General features: G+C 47.3%; 1 protein-coding gene across 1 annotated transcript in view; it reads left to right on the top strand.

Moving 5' to 3' along the window:
* Window positions 1-2859, top strand: part of ptpn23b (protein tyrosine phosphatase, non-receptor type 23, b) — a 17155-nt gene extending 14296 nt beyond the window's left edge. Inside the window, 4 exon segments of the mRNA XM_080859722.1 lie at window positions 111-262; window positions 1036-1215; window positions 1557-2041; window positions 2044-2859. Coding sequence (XP_080715848.1) covers window positions 111-262; window positions 1036-1215; window positions 1557-2041; window positions 2044-2729 — 1503 coding nt within the window. The 3' untranslated portion in view covers window positions 2730-2859.
* Window positions 2860-17500: the final 14641 nt, after the last annotated feature.

Here is a 17500-nt window from a genome sequence, read left to right as displayed (position 1 = left end):
TTATGTGTTTTAATGGTGTAATTATGTGATTTTTTTGATGGCAATCAAGCAATGGTGTTAAGCCTCTCTCTTGCTTTCTCTCTCTCTTCCCCCCCCCCCCCCTCTCTCAGGCTGTGTTTGAGGAGCAGTTGCAGAAGTATTCTCAGTTGCAGGTGTATATCCAGCAGAACCTGTCTGCTCAGGAGAACATCCTGAAAGCCCTGACTGAGTCCAATGTGCACACTGCTCCAGTGCGCAAACACCTGCAGGACACACACGTGCAGTGAGTATTAGTGACACACACACACACACACACTCATATACACACACACACTCATATACACACACACACACAGTCATATACACACACACAGTCATATATACACACACATAGTCATATATACAAACACACACACACACACACACACACACACACACACACACACACACACACACACACACAAATAACGGGGCTGTTTGGTTCAGAGAGAAAGATCTGTAATAATTGTCAATGTTCATTTCTTGATTTGGGGTTTGTTAATACTTGAAATGGCACAACAATGCTTTATTGTAGTGATGCCACCTCGTAGTGATTAGCAATTTCAGGAATCACAAACAGGACACCCACAGGAGGAAAAAACCCTCTGTAGTAAACTAGACAGACTTAGACAGCCTTAACCTAACGAAGCAGACGTAACACTGTTTGTGGCTCCTCCTGTTTAGGTGGGCCTAATACGCACCACAGGGAGGTGCTTGGGAGCCCTGTGTCCGTGGTTCTGAAACAGGGAGGGGATTGACATTAAGGGTTGTTGCTTCGCTGTCCGTGGTGCTGAAATAGGGAGGGGATTGCCTTTAACTGTTGTTGCTTAACTGTCAACGGACCTGGGAACGGCGATTGCAGTTCACTGTTGTAGCTTTGGGGAGCCGGCCGTGGTGATAAAACGAACCCCTTTTTTATGCCAGTCAGGGGGAAAAAAAACTGTCGTAACACATATTTCCGTGTACGTGTGTGTGTGTGTGTGTGTGTGTGTGTGTGTGTGTGTGTGTGTGTGTCAGGTGGGAACGTACTGTCCGGGGCTTGCTGATCTCATCGGAGGCCTACGAGGATCTTCTGCGGAAGGCGGAGGAGGGGCGGAGCTTCTACCAGGGGCTTCTGGGTAAATGCTCCGCCCTGCTGCAGAGGGCCAAAGAGCAGAGCCAGGAGCGGGAGCAGGAGAGGCTCCGACTGTTAGACAGGTACGTGTTTATGAACACACAGACGTGTGTGTGTGTGTGTGTGTTTGTCTGTCTTTACTAGCACGAGGATGTGTTTTATGAGCACGCAGACGTGTGTGTGTGTGTGTGTATATGAGCATGCAGATGTGTGTGTGTGTGTGTGTGTGTGTGTATGTGTGTGTGTGTGTGTGTGTGTGTTTATTAGCACCCAGATGTGTGTGTGTGTGTGCCTGTGTCTGTGTTTAGATGCATGCAGATGTGTGTGTGTCTGTGTTTATAAGCACGCAGATGTGTGTGTGTGTGTGTGTGTGTGCGCATCTATATTATTAATGTAACTCATTCCCTGTTGTGTGTTTGTGCAGGGCGGTTGTCAAAACTCCTGTCAGACCCACAGCCCCAAAGCCCCTCCCAGACCGAGGCTCCTCCCCCTCCAGCCTTCCAGACCCCAGACTCCATGCCGCCCCTCTCCCAAACCCCTCCCTCCTCCCCGGGGGCATTTCTGGACCCCTCTCCTGGCCCCCAGGTGTGCCACCTGCCCCTCTGGATGTCCAGATGGGGCGGCAGCCTTTCCCATGCCCCCCTCGTATGCCCCAAACCCACCCAGCAACCCCCCAGCCACCAGGGGGAGCACCCCACAGTCAGCCGACGGCTGGCAGCCAGCCAAATGTCATGCAGACGCCTTCGTTTGGATACGTCCCATCTCCATGGCAACAGGTTCCGGGAACCCTCTCTCAACATCCCATGATGCCTGGGGGCTACATGCCCTCGCCTCAGATTGGGCAAAATAACCCCAGACCAGGCCAGATGCCCCCTCCTCATCTCACCCCTCAGTACCCTGCCCCCCCCAGAGATCATCCAGGCCCCCCCCACCATATGGGTTCTTCTGCCCCTCCCATGCCCCTCGGCCCCCCTTTCCAGCAGTATTTCCCCCCTCACACTGCTGGTATGCCCACCCCTCCCGTCAGGGCATCTTTCCCAGGGCACACAGGACTCCCTGGCTACCCTGGCATGCCTTTACAGCAGCCAGCGCAAAGCCTTGCCAACCAGTCGGCCCGTCACCCTTACCAGCCTGCCATGCCAAGCCAGAACCAGGCACCCCCGGGTGTACCACACCACCAGGGCATGCCTACAGCCCCACACAGAATGCCCATGCCCGGGCAAACTCCAGGGCCTGTCTACTCTCCTCAAGTCCAGCATGGTGTGGGCTACCTGCCCCCCTCTGCCCAAAACTATGCTCAGATGCCTTTCGGGTACCCGGGTTCGCAGCAGAGAATGCCCCCTCCAGCAGGTGGTGTGCCAGTCCAGGGTGGAATGCCGTTGTATGCCCCTCAGCCCCTCATGCATCCACAACCCCACCCAAACCTTATGCCCCACCCCAACAACCCCCCTATGTCCGCCCACGCACCACCCCCCCACCTCCAGCAGCCTCTGGTCCCTCAGCAGGTCAGCACTCCATCTTCCGGGACGGCCATTACCACGGCAACCGGTCCCCCAGGGTCCGTGCCCATTACCCCTCTCCCTCCCGCTTCCGCTAATAGTGGAGCCCAGTTTCAGCCCCATGGCTCTATGGAGGGACGGGGGCCCATGGCTGCTTCGGTGCCCGACATTGGATCATCCCAGCTGGTCATGCAGTCTGTGGAGGGGTCCCTAGCTGGAGTAGATCCACTACAGGCCAGATTGGAGAGGCTCAACCTTCAGCCACCAGAGGGAGCACTTCCACAGCAGGGAGAGTTTGCTGCCTCCGCCAATCAACTCTCTCAACCAATCAATGGACCACCTCACTCTCTCCACCAGATGGAACAGAAGAATGGCGTTGCAGAGCCCGCCCCCAGTGAAACAGGAAGTAAGGAAGCCAACGGTGTCACCAAACACAGTGACCTCCTGAGTGACCTGGACCCTCTGTGGAGTTTCCAGAAGATCTGAACTGAACACACACACACACACACACACACACACACACACACATACACATACACACATACACACACACCTTACCGTCCCAAACTAAATATCATATCCTATATATTATCCGTTTGCCCACACTACACTTAAACTAGCTCGTCCTTCCCCGGACCCTCTCGTTGTCATTATTATGTGTGCATACATACATCTCACCTCTCTCTCTCTCTCTCTCTCTCTCTCTCTCTCTTTTGCCTTTCCCTTCATTCCCTCCCTCTCTCTCCTTCCCTCTTTGTCTCTCTCTTTTTCTCTCTCACTCCATTGATGGAACATTTAAGCTGAACACAATTCACTGTTACTACAAAAATAATGTTACATATTCATGTCATCATTTATCGCCATAGACACACTACGACTATGAGTCTCTGAGTGTTTTTGTCTGATGTTCCATCAATAGTTATGGAATCTTTGTGTATTCTGTATGTTGTAATCACAGACCTTACTCTTGCAGACACACACACGCACACAATTTTTAGCGTTCGGTTGTTTCTGTTCTATGTAGTCATGTACATATACTTTTCAAAGCATTAAACTGGCATTTAAGCATTTACCTTTTTGTGTGTGTGTGTGTATGTGTGTGTTATGGTTTTATGCAGTTATAGCCTGGGTGCTTTCTTTAATACAGACACCTCTCCCTGTCTCTACCTCTCTCGCTCTCTCTCTCTCTCTCTCCCTCTCACACACACACACACACACATACTGGCATTGACAGTTTCAGATGTTGACGTGTATTAGGAGATTCCCTAGACTTGTGGATTTCTTTCACATCCACGAAAACATCCTGCTTTCACTCACGTTCTCCATTCCATGTTAACACACATCTATCTCTCTGTCCGTCTGTCTGCCTCCCTCCCTCCAATTGTCTCTCTCTCCACACACACACACACACACACACACACACACACACACACACACACACACACACACACACTCACGGGCCTCATCAGTTAACTGGTCATGCACAGTGACAGAGTGAGAATGACCCAGTTTCCAAATGGGGGCTTTAGTCAAAATGCAACACTGAATGTGAGTGTGAGTGTGTGTGTGTGTGCTTTCGTGTGTGTTTGGTTTCTAATTTCCATTCCCCTGATTACACACGCATGAGGGTTGTCCTTCTCTGCTCAAACACACATATTCACTCTCTTTTCATCAATATCTCGCTAAATGTGGGTCCCTCTCTCTCACACTCTCTCCCTCATACACACTCTCATTCTCTCTCTTCCTCCTCTCTCACACACACACACACACACTCTCGCTCCCTCCCTCTCACACTCTCTCTTCCCCCCCTTCTCTCCCTCCCTTCCACTCACATACAGCACACACACACACACACAGCCATTCCACCCAGTCAAGGAAGTCAATCTGCTGACAGTTCTTTACAGGACATAAGTTTTATTTTGAAAAGAAAACAGGGATTAATCAAATATTCAAAACATGACAAAGTGACCTTGTTATTCGTTAGTGTCCAGCAATTAGTGCGCATAACCCTGAAACTGTGGTCAATATCACTGGCAAGCCTGTAGTCTGTTTTTTAGTAAGTTACTATGTAAATAAGGTTATATTGACACTGTGTGTGTCTCTCTGTGTGTGTGTGTATAATTATGGCTCATATCAGTGGAGTGTGTGTAACTGGAGTGTGAATGAAGGTATCTTGACAGGTGTGGTCAAGCACATGGTCACCCAGTACACAGTTGACATCCTACCCCTAAGGCAGCCTATACTACACCAGAAGATCAGATGTGTGTGTGTGTGTTTGATTTCATGACAGCGTTGTGTGTGTGTGTGTTTGATGCCGATCTGCACCAGACCAGGACGAGAGCCGAAACAGACGGGTGTGTGTTTTACCTCTGTGATGACAAGTCAACGCTGAGTTTTCATTTGAAGTTGACAGGTTCAATTCTCCTCTGTTCAGGTACCAGTCATGTGGGAGCCATGTTGTGTCCCATGCAAGGTCACCTGAAGGTGAGTTTGTGCTCAACTTCTCTTAAAGTCAGCAGGAGGTTGAGCTGAGGTCACACACAGGGTCAGGTGTGAAGGCCAGGCTTTGTTTCTCTCTCGCTCCCTCACACACATACACACACACACATTTACACACTCACACATGTACACACACTCAAATGTACAAACTTTTCTCACACACACACACACACACACACACACACACACACTTACACGCTCACACATGTATACACACTCAAATGTACAAACTTCTCTCTGTCACACACACACACACACACACACACACACACATACACACACACACACACACTCACAGACACACAAATGTACAAACGTCTCTCTCTCTCTCACACACACACACACACACACACACACACACACACACACACACAAACAAACACTGGCCTCATCAGGCTGAGGGTGCTCATGTAGAGCTGAATGTCACAGAGTTGGCTTGGAGCGTGTAAAGTTGAGGGCTTGGTCGGGTCAGGGTGTGCATGCTTTGCCCAGGCGTGGGTTGGACTGTCCGGTGGGTAGCAGGGGCAGTGAGCGGGTACTGACGGGACTGTAGCAGGGTTCGGAGCTCCGTCGGGGGCTCAGCTGGGACAGGGTGCCTGTAGAGCGCCCCCCGGGGCGTCGGAGGACGGGCGATTTGGGCAGCTTGTACAGGAAGACGTTATAACTCAGCGGGGGGCTGGACGGAGGGTGCATCTGCACTTCCTTTGGCAGGAGGAGCTCCATGTCTATAGTTACACCTTCCTGTTACACACACACACACACACACACACACACACATCACACACACACACACACACACTCTCACACACAAACACACACACACACACACTCATACACACACACACGCACACATGCAATTATATAGCATAAACACATGTTATACACTCATACCACTACACTATACACATCCTGTTACAGCAACATGCACACACACACACACACACACACACACACACACACACACACACACACACACACACACACACACATATGTATACTGCACATGCTATTCAACTTAACATAAACACACACACACACACTCTCACCATTTTACATATTTACTGTGAACACAATCACACATTTTCACTTCACAATGAACACAATGTCTATGCCATTGCATACACCTACAAATTCACACTGCAATACTCACACACCTACAAACACACAGCAATACTCACACACCTACAAACACACAGCAACACTCACAGTCACACACATACAAACACACATAGTGATGGAGATAATTTCCAAGCACTGTTAATGACCTAAGAATATATGAATCAAGTGCCTTGTATTAATATATTCCTTGTATGAACCATGTGCTTATGCAAGCAGGAACATGGCTTTTCTGTATGTGTGTGCAACTTAGATACCACTTAGTCTGCATACGTACAAAAGCATGTTTAGACCAGTGGTGATAAGAAGGGTTGAACCGTGCTTCTTTCAATCTTGTGCAAAACTTCCATCCGTGCATCGGATGTCAGAAATCCACCACGTGGTTATCACTGCTGAAAGCTAAACTTCTGTCTATATCAAATTTGTGCAATGTGTTTATCATGACTTCACTGTGAGCCTTGTGCTGGGAGGGGAGCCTGATTGCATTTGCTGCTGTTGTTTGTCTAATAAATATACTTATATGCAGCTCCGGAGTCCTGAGGTAACTAGGGTGAATTTTCACCTATCACATAGCAATACTAACAACACTACAAAACACACATAGCAATACTAACCCTACAAAATACACATAGCAATACTTACACACCTACAAAACCACACATAGCAATGCTATCAACCCTACAAAAACCCTTATAGCAATACACACACACCTACAAAACCCTGAGCGTGTCATAAGATTAAGTGTTGCAGAGTTGATGAAAGGATTTGAGTAATAGTTTGAAACGCTAAAGTGTGTCAGTATGTGTGTGAGTTTATGTATGTGTGTGTGTTTTTCGAAAAGCAGCGCTAAGATAACAAGGCTGTTTCATGGTATCTCTCTTCTTTGGTTACACAGTTCTAGTTTCTATGTTCCTTGTCCACAGAAGCAGAAACTTTCTGCCTGTGACTTGTCTCCCTAGCTGGAGCGATGAAGCCCAGGGCGGCTACATCTACATCCATTCAGCAGACTCTTTTATTCAAAGCAACTTTCACAAGGATATACGTACATCTTTATTAGCAGTGTGTTCCCTGGGAATCGAACCTTGGTGTTACCTGCTCTCTCAGGTCAGCTTTAGGAACGCAGTATCAGGAAACAGGAAATAGGAAACAGGAGATCTAAAACGACTCTGAGCTGATGCGACACAGATCTGGTCCTGAACTGGAGCCACGCCAGAGCCAGACCTGAGCCTGAGCCGGTGAGCAATGAGCGATAAATACATGTGCTGTGTGTCGTTCCACGGTGCATTTTTCTCTTTCGTTTTCTCTTTAGTTCTGTTTTAGTGTGAGCTTACCTTCTCTGTCCTTTTACCACCTTGAGCGGCATGAAAGCAGTGCGAGGCAGAACCGACCCTGGGCCTGATATGGCCCTGATCTGGTGTTGATCTGGCACACATATGGCCCTGATCTGGTGTTGATCTGGCACACATATGGCCCTGATCTGGTGTTGATCTGACACACATATGGCCCTGATCTGGTGTTGATCTGGCACACATATGGCCCTGATCTGGTGTTGATCTGGCACACATATGGCCCTGATCTGGTGTTGATCTGGCACACATATGGCCCTGATCTAAAACAGGCACATCTGGATCAGGGTCAGAACTGGCTCAGGGGTGACAGCTATCAGGGAGGAGAGCAATGTTAGCCATAAGCCGTGCATGAGCAGGACGGAAGGAGTGCAAGAAGGCGATGGGAAGAGAGAGAGAGAGCAAGTGAAAGAGAGGGGAAGAGAGGGGAAGAGATAGAGAGAGGAAGTAAGAGAGAGGGGAAGAGATGGAGAGAGAGAGGGGAAAGAGAGAGAGAGAGAGAGAGATAGAGAGAGAGAAGGCTGTTAGAAGTAAGGTTGAAACTGGCAGAAAGCTAGTGATGGGTTCATATTAGGAATGCGCAAGGAGAAAGGGAATATTTAAACAAATCTGTTTTTTTATTAACTGCAATCTGTGTTTTCTCAAAAAAAGAGTACAAAAGAAAAAGAAAAATTGCAATACATCAAATGATTAGACCACATTAATCAAAAACAAGCCACTGAGTTGTCTGGCTAATACTGCCTGTGTATAATGAATATAGCAATCCAAGCATTAAATCTTTAATGTTAATACAGACTCACAAAATTAGTCTTACAAACATCAAAACTGTGCACATGGTAACAACAGATGTACTCACTCTAGTTTTGTTTTTTGTTTTGTTTTGTTTTCTCTCTCCATAAATCCAGTTTTGTACAGTAATTAACAGCATTGCATGCACAGGGGAGTAAGGCTGAACAGAGGGGGGGACAGCTACTTTTCAGAGGTCATAAGATGAAAAGGTCAGAGGTCAGTCAGACAGCAGTGACATTGCATAGCATAGTGAGACTTAGTATGACTTAACATTGACATTGCGTAGCATAGTGTGACGTAGCATGACTAAGCGTGACAACATGATACAGCTTGACAGAGCAGGGGAGAAGACGTGCAGGAGGGGAGGAGCTGTGTCCAGCATGTGAAAGCACAGCATAGCGCCACCGTATGTTGACGGGTGGTACTGCAGCGTGCTGATATGAATCAGGTGGTGTTAATGCTAGCTGAATGCTATTCTGTGATAACTGTCTGCTGTTTGCTCCACCACTATTTGCAGACAAGGTGATGGTGGAGCAAATCCCTGTTTTGGTTGGCTGGAACTTTAATGTTCTATGTAACTCTTTGCTGGAGGAAACTTGGGTATGTTTTGATTGGTTGTTGTGTGTAAATTCTTCTAGCACTGCGGACAGATGCTTGGTAGGTAGTACAGCGCTGCACCCAGTGGATCACATAGAAGTGCTGTGAGCTGATAGGCTGTTGGTATAATACTGCTTGGGTGTCGCTTTGGAGCCCGAATAGCGCCACCCTGTGGTAGGTAGTGGAACTACACTGTGCTATTGTCCAGTGAGTTTACCTCGACGGCCAGGTCCTTGTCATCGGAGGCCAGGTCCTTGTCATCGGAGGCCAGGTCCATGTCATCGGAGATGGGTTTGCCGTTCTCGTAAGTGGGGGTGACGGAGTTCTGGATGGTCAGGGGCTCACCCTCCTTAGAGGGCGACAACTTCACTGAGTCCACAAGAGACGGAGACTTCACAGGCCCCTCCTCCTTTCCTGGCTCCTCCTGCGGAGACACGCAGCTTCCCAGGGTTAGCTCTGTTCCACCCACTTCATATACACACACACACACAAAACATTTTGTTGTGTATCTAATGCAAAATGACAAATAAAGTCTATTCTATTCTACACCAGTCCATATGCACACACCACTCAACACACACAAACACACCTCACTCACACACTCTCCACACACACACACACACACACACACACACACACACACACACACACACACACACACACACACACACACACACACACACACACACACACACATACACACACACACACACACACACACACACACACACACCACTCAATACACACAAACACACCTCACTCACACACACACTGATGGCTTACTGGGTATTTTTTTAGGCAATACTGTTGGGTGTGACTGTCCTCAAAACCAACCGATTGAACCTCACGACTATCAGCATGTTACTGAAAGTTATACTGACAATACAGTCCTGCACTGGACTCCTTCACACGAGGGCGGCATATATTATATATATTATTAATATTACAATACAATGAAAGCAGATGAATATAAATACATTACTAGCCGACTCTTGATCTGATATCAGAGCCTAACCATCCCCAGTGTCCGTTACTGTCAGGAAATTATGTAAAATATGATATCTTACTCGCCACAAAGATTTTCACTGCTATGTTAAAGCTTAGGTGGTGAATTTGTAGAATCAAACAGCATGTTTTTTATTTTTTTATCTAAATTATGCCCAAATTTGAAGTCCAGTGTGTCTTCTTCTAAGCAGTAAGTGAAGAGCAAACATGTTCTGGATTTGTGGCATTTAAGACGAAAGAGCCGAAGACCAGGGAGCATCCCCTTTAAAAGTTCAGAGGGGCAGGAAGGTTTCCGTTTCAAAATGTCATATTATTCAAAGGCTGGCAGGCCCCCAAGGAGATAAACTGAAGCAGGTGCTGACAGCCATATAACAACAGTAAACCTCCAAATGTCAGATCCCTTCTGAAGTTCACCTCACAGACCTACGGGACCTGAGCCAGGAGCCACTCACGTTCACTTACAGTATGTTCATCTAAACTTCTTTTAAACCATTATTACTAACTTACAGAACCACAAAATAATATGTCATATCTATGAAATGAGTAGGGTCCCTGGACAGACCAATGTCTCAGATGGTGGTCAGTTTGCAAGAAGTCTTTAAAACACTGGTTTATATTTATATTTATCTAAATCTGTATCTATTGTATAATGTCATGAATTGTTATAATCAGAGATTATTTGATATTGTAACTAAATTATATTATTTTGTATAATCTAATATATTTTATAGGCAGCAACCTAGACCTTTGTTCTCATGGACAGCCTCTGTGGAGGTCATTAGAGTTCATTTCCAGAATTGGGATTGCACGCCTCAGGATTGCACAAAAAACGTTTTGGGAAACGCAGAGCTGTCCCTACTGATCACACATATGTTTGCTTTATGGATAAACGCTAATTAAAAATGTGCCGCCTATCGATTGGTCCAGTTAGAGTCACACAGGATAGTCTGTTTGGGGTCACACGTAACATGGACTTGTGTGTTTGAACGTCAGGGTGGGCATTAATGGGCCAGACTACCCTGCTCGGTATTGATCAGGGATCAATCAGAGTGTGACGGCCCAAACATACAGAAAGCAAATTGGGGTCAATAATGGTTGTTGCAGAGATGCAGAAGTGTTAGTTGGTTTGTGCTGCTGGCTTTTTGGTGACCGCCCAGGCACAGATGGTCAGTCCTGAGTTACAGATATCAAACGGAATACATTTCTGTCTGCAGTTTCCCTACCACAAGCCTGGATACTGTAGAGCACCACGAGACACTGTTATATATACCGTTATTACTGTTAATGTGATTATGAATGACGTAACAATACATTGTACTATTTAATTCAATTGATTTCTGGTTCGTTAGATTCAGAAGGCGTCTCAGCCTCAGCAGGAGTAACTACAAGGGGAAGCTAACTGCTAATCAGGCTAGAAAGCAGAGGCAGGATTGGCTGGATTAGGTCATGAGCATTAGCTAGCATAGTGATGCAAATCTCTACAGGAAAGATGAAAGGCTGAGCCACATCCTCTGAAACTAGAGGAAGGGGAAAATGGGACTAAGGTCTTAGAGACTGAGAGTTTGTGAAGGAGGAAACTGCACCAAAATGGTAGCCGAGAAGCAGGATTATGCAGACTACAGGCAGGGGGTGGGTTAACTGCGCAGAGCCAAGATGGCAGCATGGGAGCGAAACGCAGATTTATTGTTCTTACCTCTGAACAGTATGTCTCGTCTCTGGTCTTACACTCCCAAGTGTACCTGTTCATAGTCTTCTACAGGGGCAGGGGGCAGGGGCAGGAGAGCATTAAAAAATTATCAAACTTCTTTCCTGTTTTCTGACTCACGGAGTTGCTAAAGGTACTCATCTTAACTCTTTACTCTTTTTGAGTTGAAGTTCTAGTTCTAGCCACTTCTCTTATCTCTACCTGAGTCTAACCTCTTGGCTGTCTCTGTGAAAGTGTAGCCTCTACACACAATTCTACACAAAGACTAGTGCAGACACTCTCTCTCACACAGACACACACAAACACAAACACACACACACACACACACACACACACAGACTAGCCTCCCTACCACTCACAGCTCAGCAGCTGAAGAAGCCTGACGTCCCTTGATATGACCTCCCCCTATTTCTGTGAAACCTCTGGTCTATCTGTGAGAAACAGTGGCCCTGCCAAACCCTTTGCACAGTGGCTAAAGAGCTCTCTGTCGCTGCCAAATGTGAGGACCCGCCTGATGTGAGTCCGCATGCGCAAACTTTGCGACACTATTGTAGTACAACGAGCCAGGTAATGCTGGTGGTGTAGGTTACAGCATGAAGTGGAATGACAAGCGCATTTGTTTACGTTTGAAATCCACCAAGGTTTATGATGTTAAGCTTCATGTTTATTGAATTATTAGTTAAGCAGTGCATTCATTAGCCTACTAGTAACAGTAATACAACATAGCCCCATATGTTGACACTGAGCCTTATGCTGTAAACCGTTGACAAAATTATAAAACACTACGTTAAATAAACCTACATTATGCGTTAAGAGAAGCCAGATACGTTGATATTAAACCATGTATGAGCATGCACGTCTTGGATAGTTTGCTCCTGAGCCTTCTGCCGTAAACCGTTTGTGTTTGCGCATGCGGACTCACATCAGGCAGCGGCGGACTCACATCAGGCAGGGTCCTCACATTTGGCAGCGAGACTCTCCTTGCCCTTTCCAGGATCCCCTGTGTTCGCTCTTGATTGGTTCCCTCTGTGTTTGCTCTTGATTGGTTCCCACTGTGTTTGTTCTTGATTGGTTCCCACTGTGATTGTGCTTGATTGGTTCCCACTGTGATTGTGCTTGATTGGTTCCCACTGTGATTGTGACTGATTGGTTCCCACTGTGTGTGTTCTACAGAGCATGCTCAAAGGATGTGTTCTGATCTGGCTTGTACTGTATGTGACCCGGACCACAAGTCTGTCAGATCAGGGCCAGATGCTGATCCATTGCAGCCTGCTGCTCATGCAGGCCTCTGGCCTTATTCATGCTCCATGGCTCTGTCCTCGAGCCTAACCTGGGCCTCATCAGGGCCGCATCAGGGCCAGAACTCTGACCATAAAATTCTTGTACTGTGCCTTATAAGCCTGGGTGTCCCTAACGTCTCCTGCATCCTCTGTTAGAGGTCATATTGCAGAGGTAGTCTTGGAAGTGTCAGTGCGGAGGGAAACTGAGCTCTGACTGTGGTTTTGATTTAGGTTAATATCTACACACAATTCTACACAAAGGCAAGCGCAGACTTTCTCTCTCACACACATACACACACACACACTGAAAGGGAAATATCAGAGAAACAGAGAGAGAGTGTAAAAAGCAGGGAGCAGTAAGCGAAAAAAACACAGGATTCAATCTTGCCATTCAGTAACATGCAGAAAGAAAGGAAGAGCAATGAACAGAGGGAATGAGGAAAGAACAGAACAGTGGAAGGGGAGAGAGAAGACAAGTGGAGAGAGGAGAGGAGAGAAGAGAAGAGAGGAAACAATAGAAGAGGAGAGGAGAGGAGAAGAGCAGAGAAGAGAAGAGAAGAGAGGAGAAGAGAGAAGAGAAAAGAGGAGAAAAGAGGAGAGAAGAGGAGCGGAGAAGAGAGGAGAAGAGAGAAGAGAGAAGAGAAGAGCAGAGCAGAGAAGAGGAGAAAAAAGAAGTGAAGAGAAGAGAGAAGACATGAGAAGAGAAGAGAAGAGAAGAGAGGAAAGGAGAGGAGAGGAGAGAGGAGAGAAAAGGAGAAGAGAGGAGAGGAGAGGAGAAGAGATGAGAAGAGAGGAAAAGAGAGGAGGAGAAAAGAGGATAAGAGAGAAGTGAAGAGGATACAGATAAAGAACAGAACAGAGGAGGTAAGAAGATGATAGAGGAGAAGTGGAGATGAGATAAGAAGTGAGGAGAGAGAAGGAGAACAGAGAGGAGAACAGAAAAGGGGAGAAGATGAGAAAAAAAGATGAGAAAAGAGATGAGAGGAGAGATGAAAGAAGGGGAGAGAAGAGGAGAGGAGAGGAGAGAAGAGAAGAGGAGAGAAGAGGATAAAAATAGAATGAGTGTGAGGGAGGAAGAGAAGAGAAAAGAAGAAAGGCCAAGATGAGAGATAGAAGAGAACAGAAGAGATGAGAAGAGAGGAGAAGAGAAGGAGATATAGACAGAGTGAGTGCAATGAGAGAAAAGGAGAGGAGAGGAGAGAAAAGAAGAGGAGAGGACCGTTACCTGACACACAACGTTATCATAGTAAGCCAGGTGGCGAGCATGGGACAGTTTAGACGGGGAGTCACACACATTCCTTACGTTTGCCTGGGAACCCTCAGCAATGGTGGACACCGAGAAGTTATCGTGATGCTCCGACTGGGGCCGGTATTTACTGAGGGAGAGGGAGAGAGAGGAGGAGGAGAGAAGGAGAGAATGAGAGAGGGAGAGAGAGGAGGAGGAGAGAATGAGAGAGGGAGAGAGAGGAGGAGGAGGAGAAGGAGGAGGAGAGAATGAGAGAGGGAGAGAGAGAAGGACAGAAGGATGGTGTGATTACATGCATTCTGGGCTGATAGGTTATACTTCTCTTTATTTTCCCCAGGTCTTACCATTAATACCAAAACTAAACCCAATTCTTATTTGATCCCGGCCATGTGGTGGGCCACAGGTCATGTGATTGGCCAAAGGGCATGTGATGGGCTGAGAGGCAAATTACCCTTTCATGCCAAAAGTCAACATAGGGTTTAACCCTTGGGTTTAACGTTGGTATGAAAGACGTATAAGTTAAGTTTTCCAGGTCACACATCAGCTAAGTGTGTGTGTGTGTGTGTGTGTGTGTGTGTGTGTGTGTGTGTGTGTGTGTGTGTGTGTGTGTGTGTGTGTGTGTGTGTGTGTGTGTGTATGTGTATGTGTATGCGTGTGCGTATGCGTGTGCGTGTGTGTGTGTGTGTGTGTGTGTGTGTGTGTGTGTGTGTGTGTGTGTGTGTGTGTGTGTGTGTGTGTGAGTTTGTGTGTGTGTGTGTGTGTGAGTTTGTGTGTGTGTGTGTATTATGTGTGTGTGTGTGTAATCACCTGCGGCGGCGGAGACGTGTGTTCTCTTGCCTCAGCATGTGGAGGCGTTTGGCGAAGAAGACGATGATCATGAAGAGGAGGAGCACTGTGAGTGAGGCTCCGCCCACCAGCAGACTCATGACCTGGAAGTCAGTGATGAAGGCCTCACAGCGCGTGCCTTTATTCCACACATACTCCTGCAAATTACACCTGGGAAAGAGGGATGCACAGAGAGAACAAGAGAGGAATGAGGGAACACTACACCTGAGAGAGAGAGATGCAGAGAGAACAAGAGAGGAGTGAGAGAACATTACACCTGAGAGAGAGATGCAGAGAGAACAAGAGAGGAGTGAGAGAACATTACACCTGAGAGAGAGAGATGCAGAGAGAACAAGAGAGGAGTGAGAGAGCATTACACCTGAGAGAGAGAGATGCAGAGAGAACAAGAGAGGAGTGAGAGAACATTACACCTGAGAGAGAGAGATGCAGAGAGAACAAGAGAGGAGTGAGAGAGCATTACACCTGAGAGAGAGAGATGCAGAGAGAACAAGAGAGGAGTGAGAGAGCATTACACCAGAGAGAGAGAGATGCAGAGAGAACAAGAGAGGAATGAGAGAACAAGAGATGGGCGGGAGAGAGAGGAGAGAGGGAGAGAAAGAGAACAAGAGAGAGGAGGGAGAGAGGGAGACAGGGAGGGACAGAGGGAGGAGAGAGAGAGGGAGACAAGGTGAGGGAGAGAGGGAGACAGGGAGGGACAGAGGTAGGAGAGAGAGATGGAGGCAGTGAGAGGGAGAGAGGGAGACAGAGAGGGACAGAGGGAGGAGAGAGAGGGAGGAAGGGAGAGGGAGAGGGAGGAAAGGGAGGGGAGAATAGAAGGAGAAAGGGAGGAGAGGAGAGAGACAGGGAGAGGTCGACGGATGGCGAGGAAGAAACAGGGAAAGAGCAATCATGGACACTTCGTTGCTCTCTTGGAAAACTGGTATTCAGTCAGACAGCCATCTGTGTGTATGTGTGTGTGTGTGTGTGTGTGTGCAGTTGAGCATGAGTGTGTATACATGAGTGTGGTTGTGTGTGGGTGCCTGGTTGTATGGTTGTGTGTGTGTTTGTGTATATACGTATGTGTATGTATGCATGTGTGTGTGTGTGTGTGTATGTATGTTAACGTGTTTAGTGGTTATGTTTGTGTGTCTGTGTGTGTAACTGTATATGATGGGAATTTAACCTCTCACACAGCTTATGCACTCTAAAGTACTGTGTAAAGCTGCAGAAACTGACAGATGGTCCTATCTCACCCCTCTCTCCTTCTCTCTCTCTCTCCACTTCTCTCTCTTCCTCTCTTTTTCTCCCCTTATCATCTCTCTATCCCACTGCTTCTTCCCATTTGTCTCATGGATGAAAAACCACCACCTTCAGCTGAACCTGGCCAAAACAGAACTGATGGTCTTCCCAGCCAAACAGTTCATCCACCGCAACATCAACATCAAGACTTACTCTTTATCTCTGGCTCCATCCAAAACAGCAAGAAACCTCTGGGTCATTATTGACGACCAACTAACCTTCACAGCCCACATCGCCTCTGTCGCGAGGTCATGCCGCTTTGCGCTTTCCAACATCCGCAAAATCAGGCCGTACCTAACCCAGTATGCCACCCAGCTGCTGGTGCAAACCTTGGTGAGTTCCCACCTCGACTACTGCAACGTCCTCCTAACGGGCCTGCCGGCATGCGCGGTAAAACCACTACAGATGATCCAGAACGCGGCGGCGCGTCTGGTGTTCAACCAACCAAAGAGGGCACATGTCACCCCGCTACTCACTGAGCTCCACTGGCTGCCGGTAGCTGCTCGCATCAAATTCAAGTCACTTATGCTTGCCTACAAAGTGCTTACTGGGTCTGCTCCCACCTACCTAAATGCTCTTGTAAGGGCAAATGTTACACCCAGGACGCTGCGCTCATCCAGTGAGCGTCGTCTGGCACTGCCCCCGGTGCAAGCAAGGCAATCCAGACTATTCTCAGTTGTAGTTCCACGTTGGTGGAACGACCTGCCTATCACTACCAGAGCAGGAGCGTCCCTCTCTACCTTTAAGGAGCTCTTGAAGACCCAACTCTTCAGAGAGCACCTCCCCTCCTAACTGGCACCTTGGCTTAACCTGCACTTAAGCAGTAACAGGCCCGCACTTCTTTTCTATTCTTTCTATGTCATTTTCTATTTTTTTTAAAAAAAAAGCAGTATTTATTGTTACACCAGGTTTTTAATGCTCTTAGCTTGATTGTTCTCTCCCTTGTATGTCGCTTTAGACAAAAGCGTCTGCTAAATGACTACATGTAAAATGTAAATGTAAATGTCTCACTGCTTGTCTCTCTTACTCTCCTCCTTCCCCTCTCTCCTCTCTCATTTCTTTCATCTTTCTCTTTTTCCTCTGACCCTTTCTAACCCTCTCTCACTCCCTCTCATTCTTTCAACATCTTTACTCTTTCCTTCTGTCCCTTTTTCTCTCCCTC

The sequence above is a fragment of the Sprattus sprattus genome (genome assembly GCF_963457725.1).
Source record: "Sprattus sprattus genome assembly, chromosome: 20".
Taxonomy (NCBI): Eukaryota; Metazoa; Chordata; class Actinopteri; order Clupeiformes; family Clupeidae; genus Sprattus; species Sprattus sprattus.
This window is presented reverse-complemented; position numbering and strand designations above follow the sequence as displayed.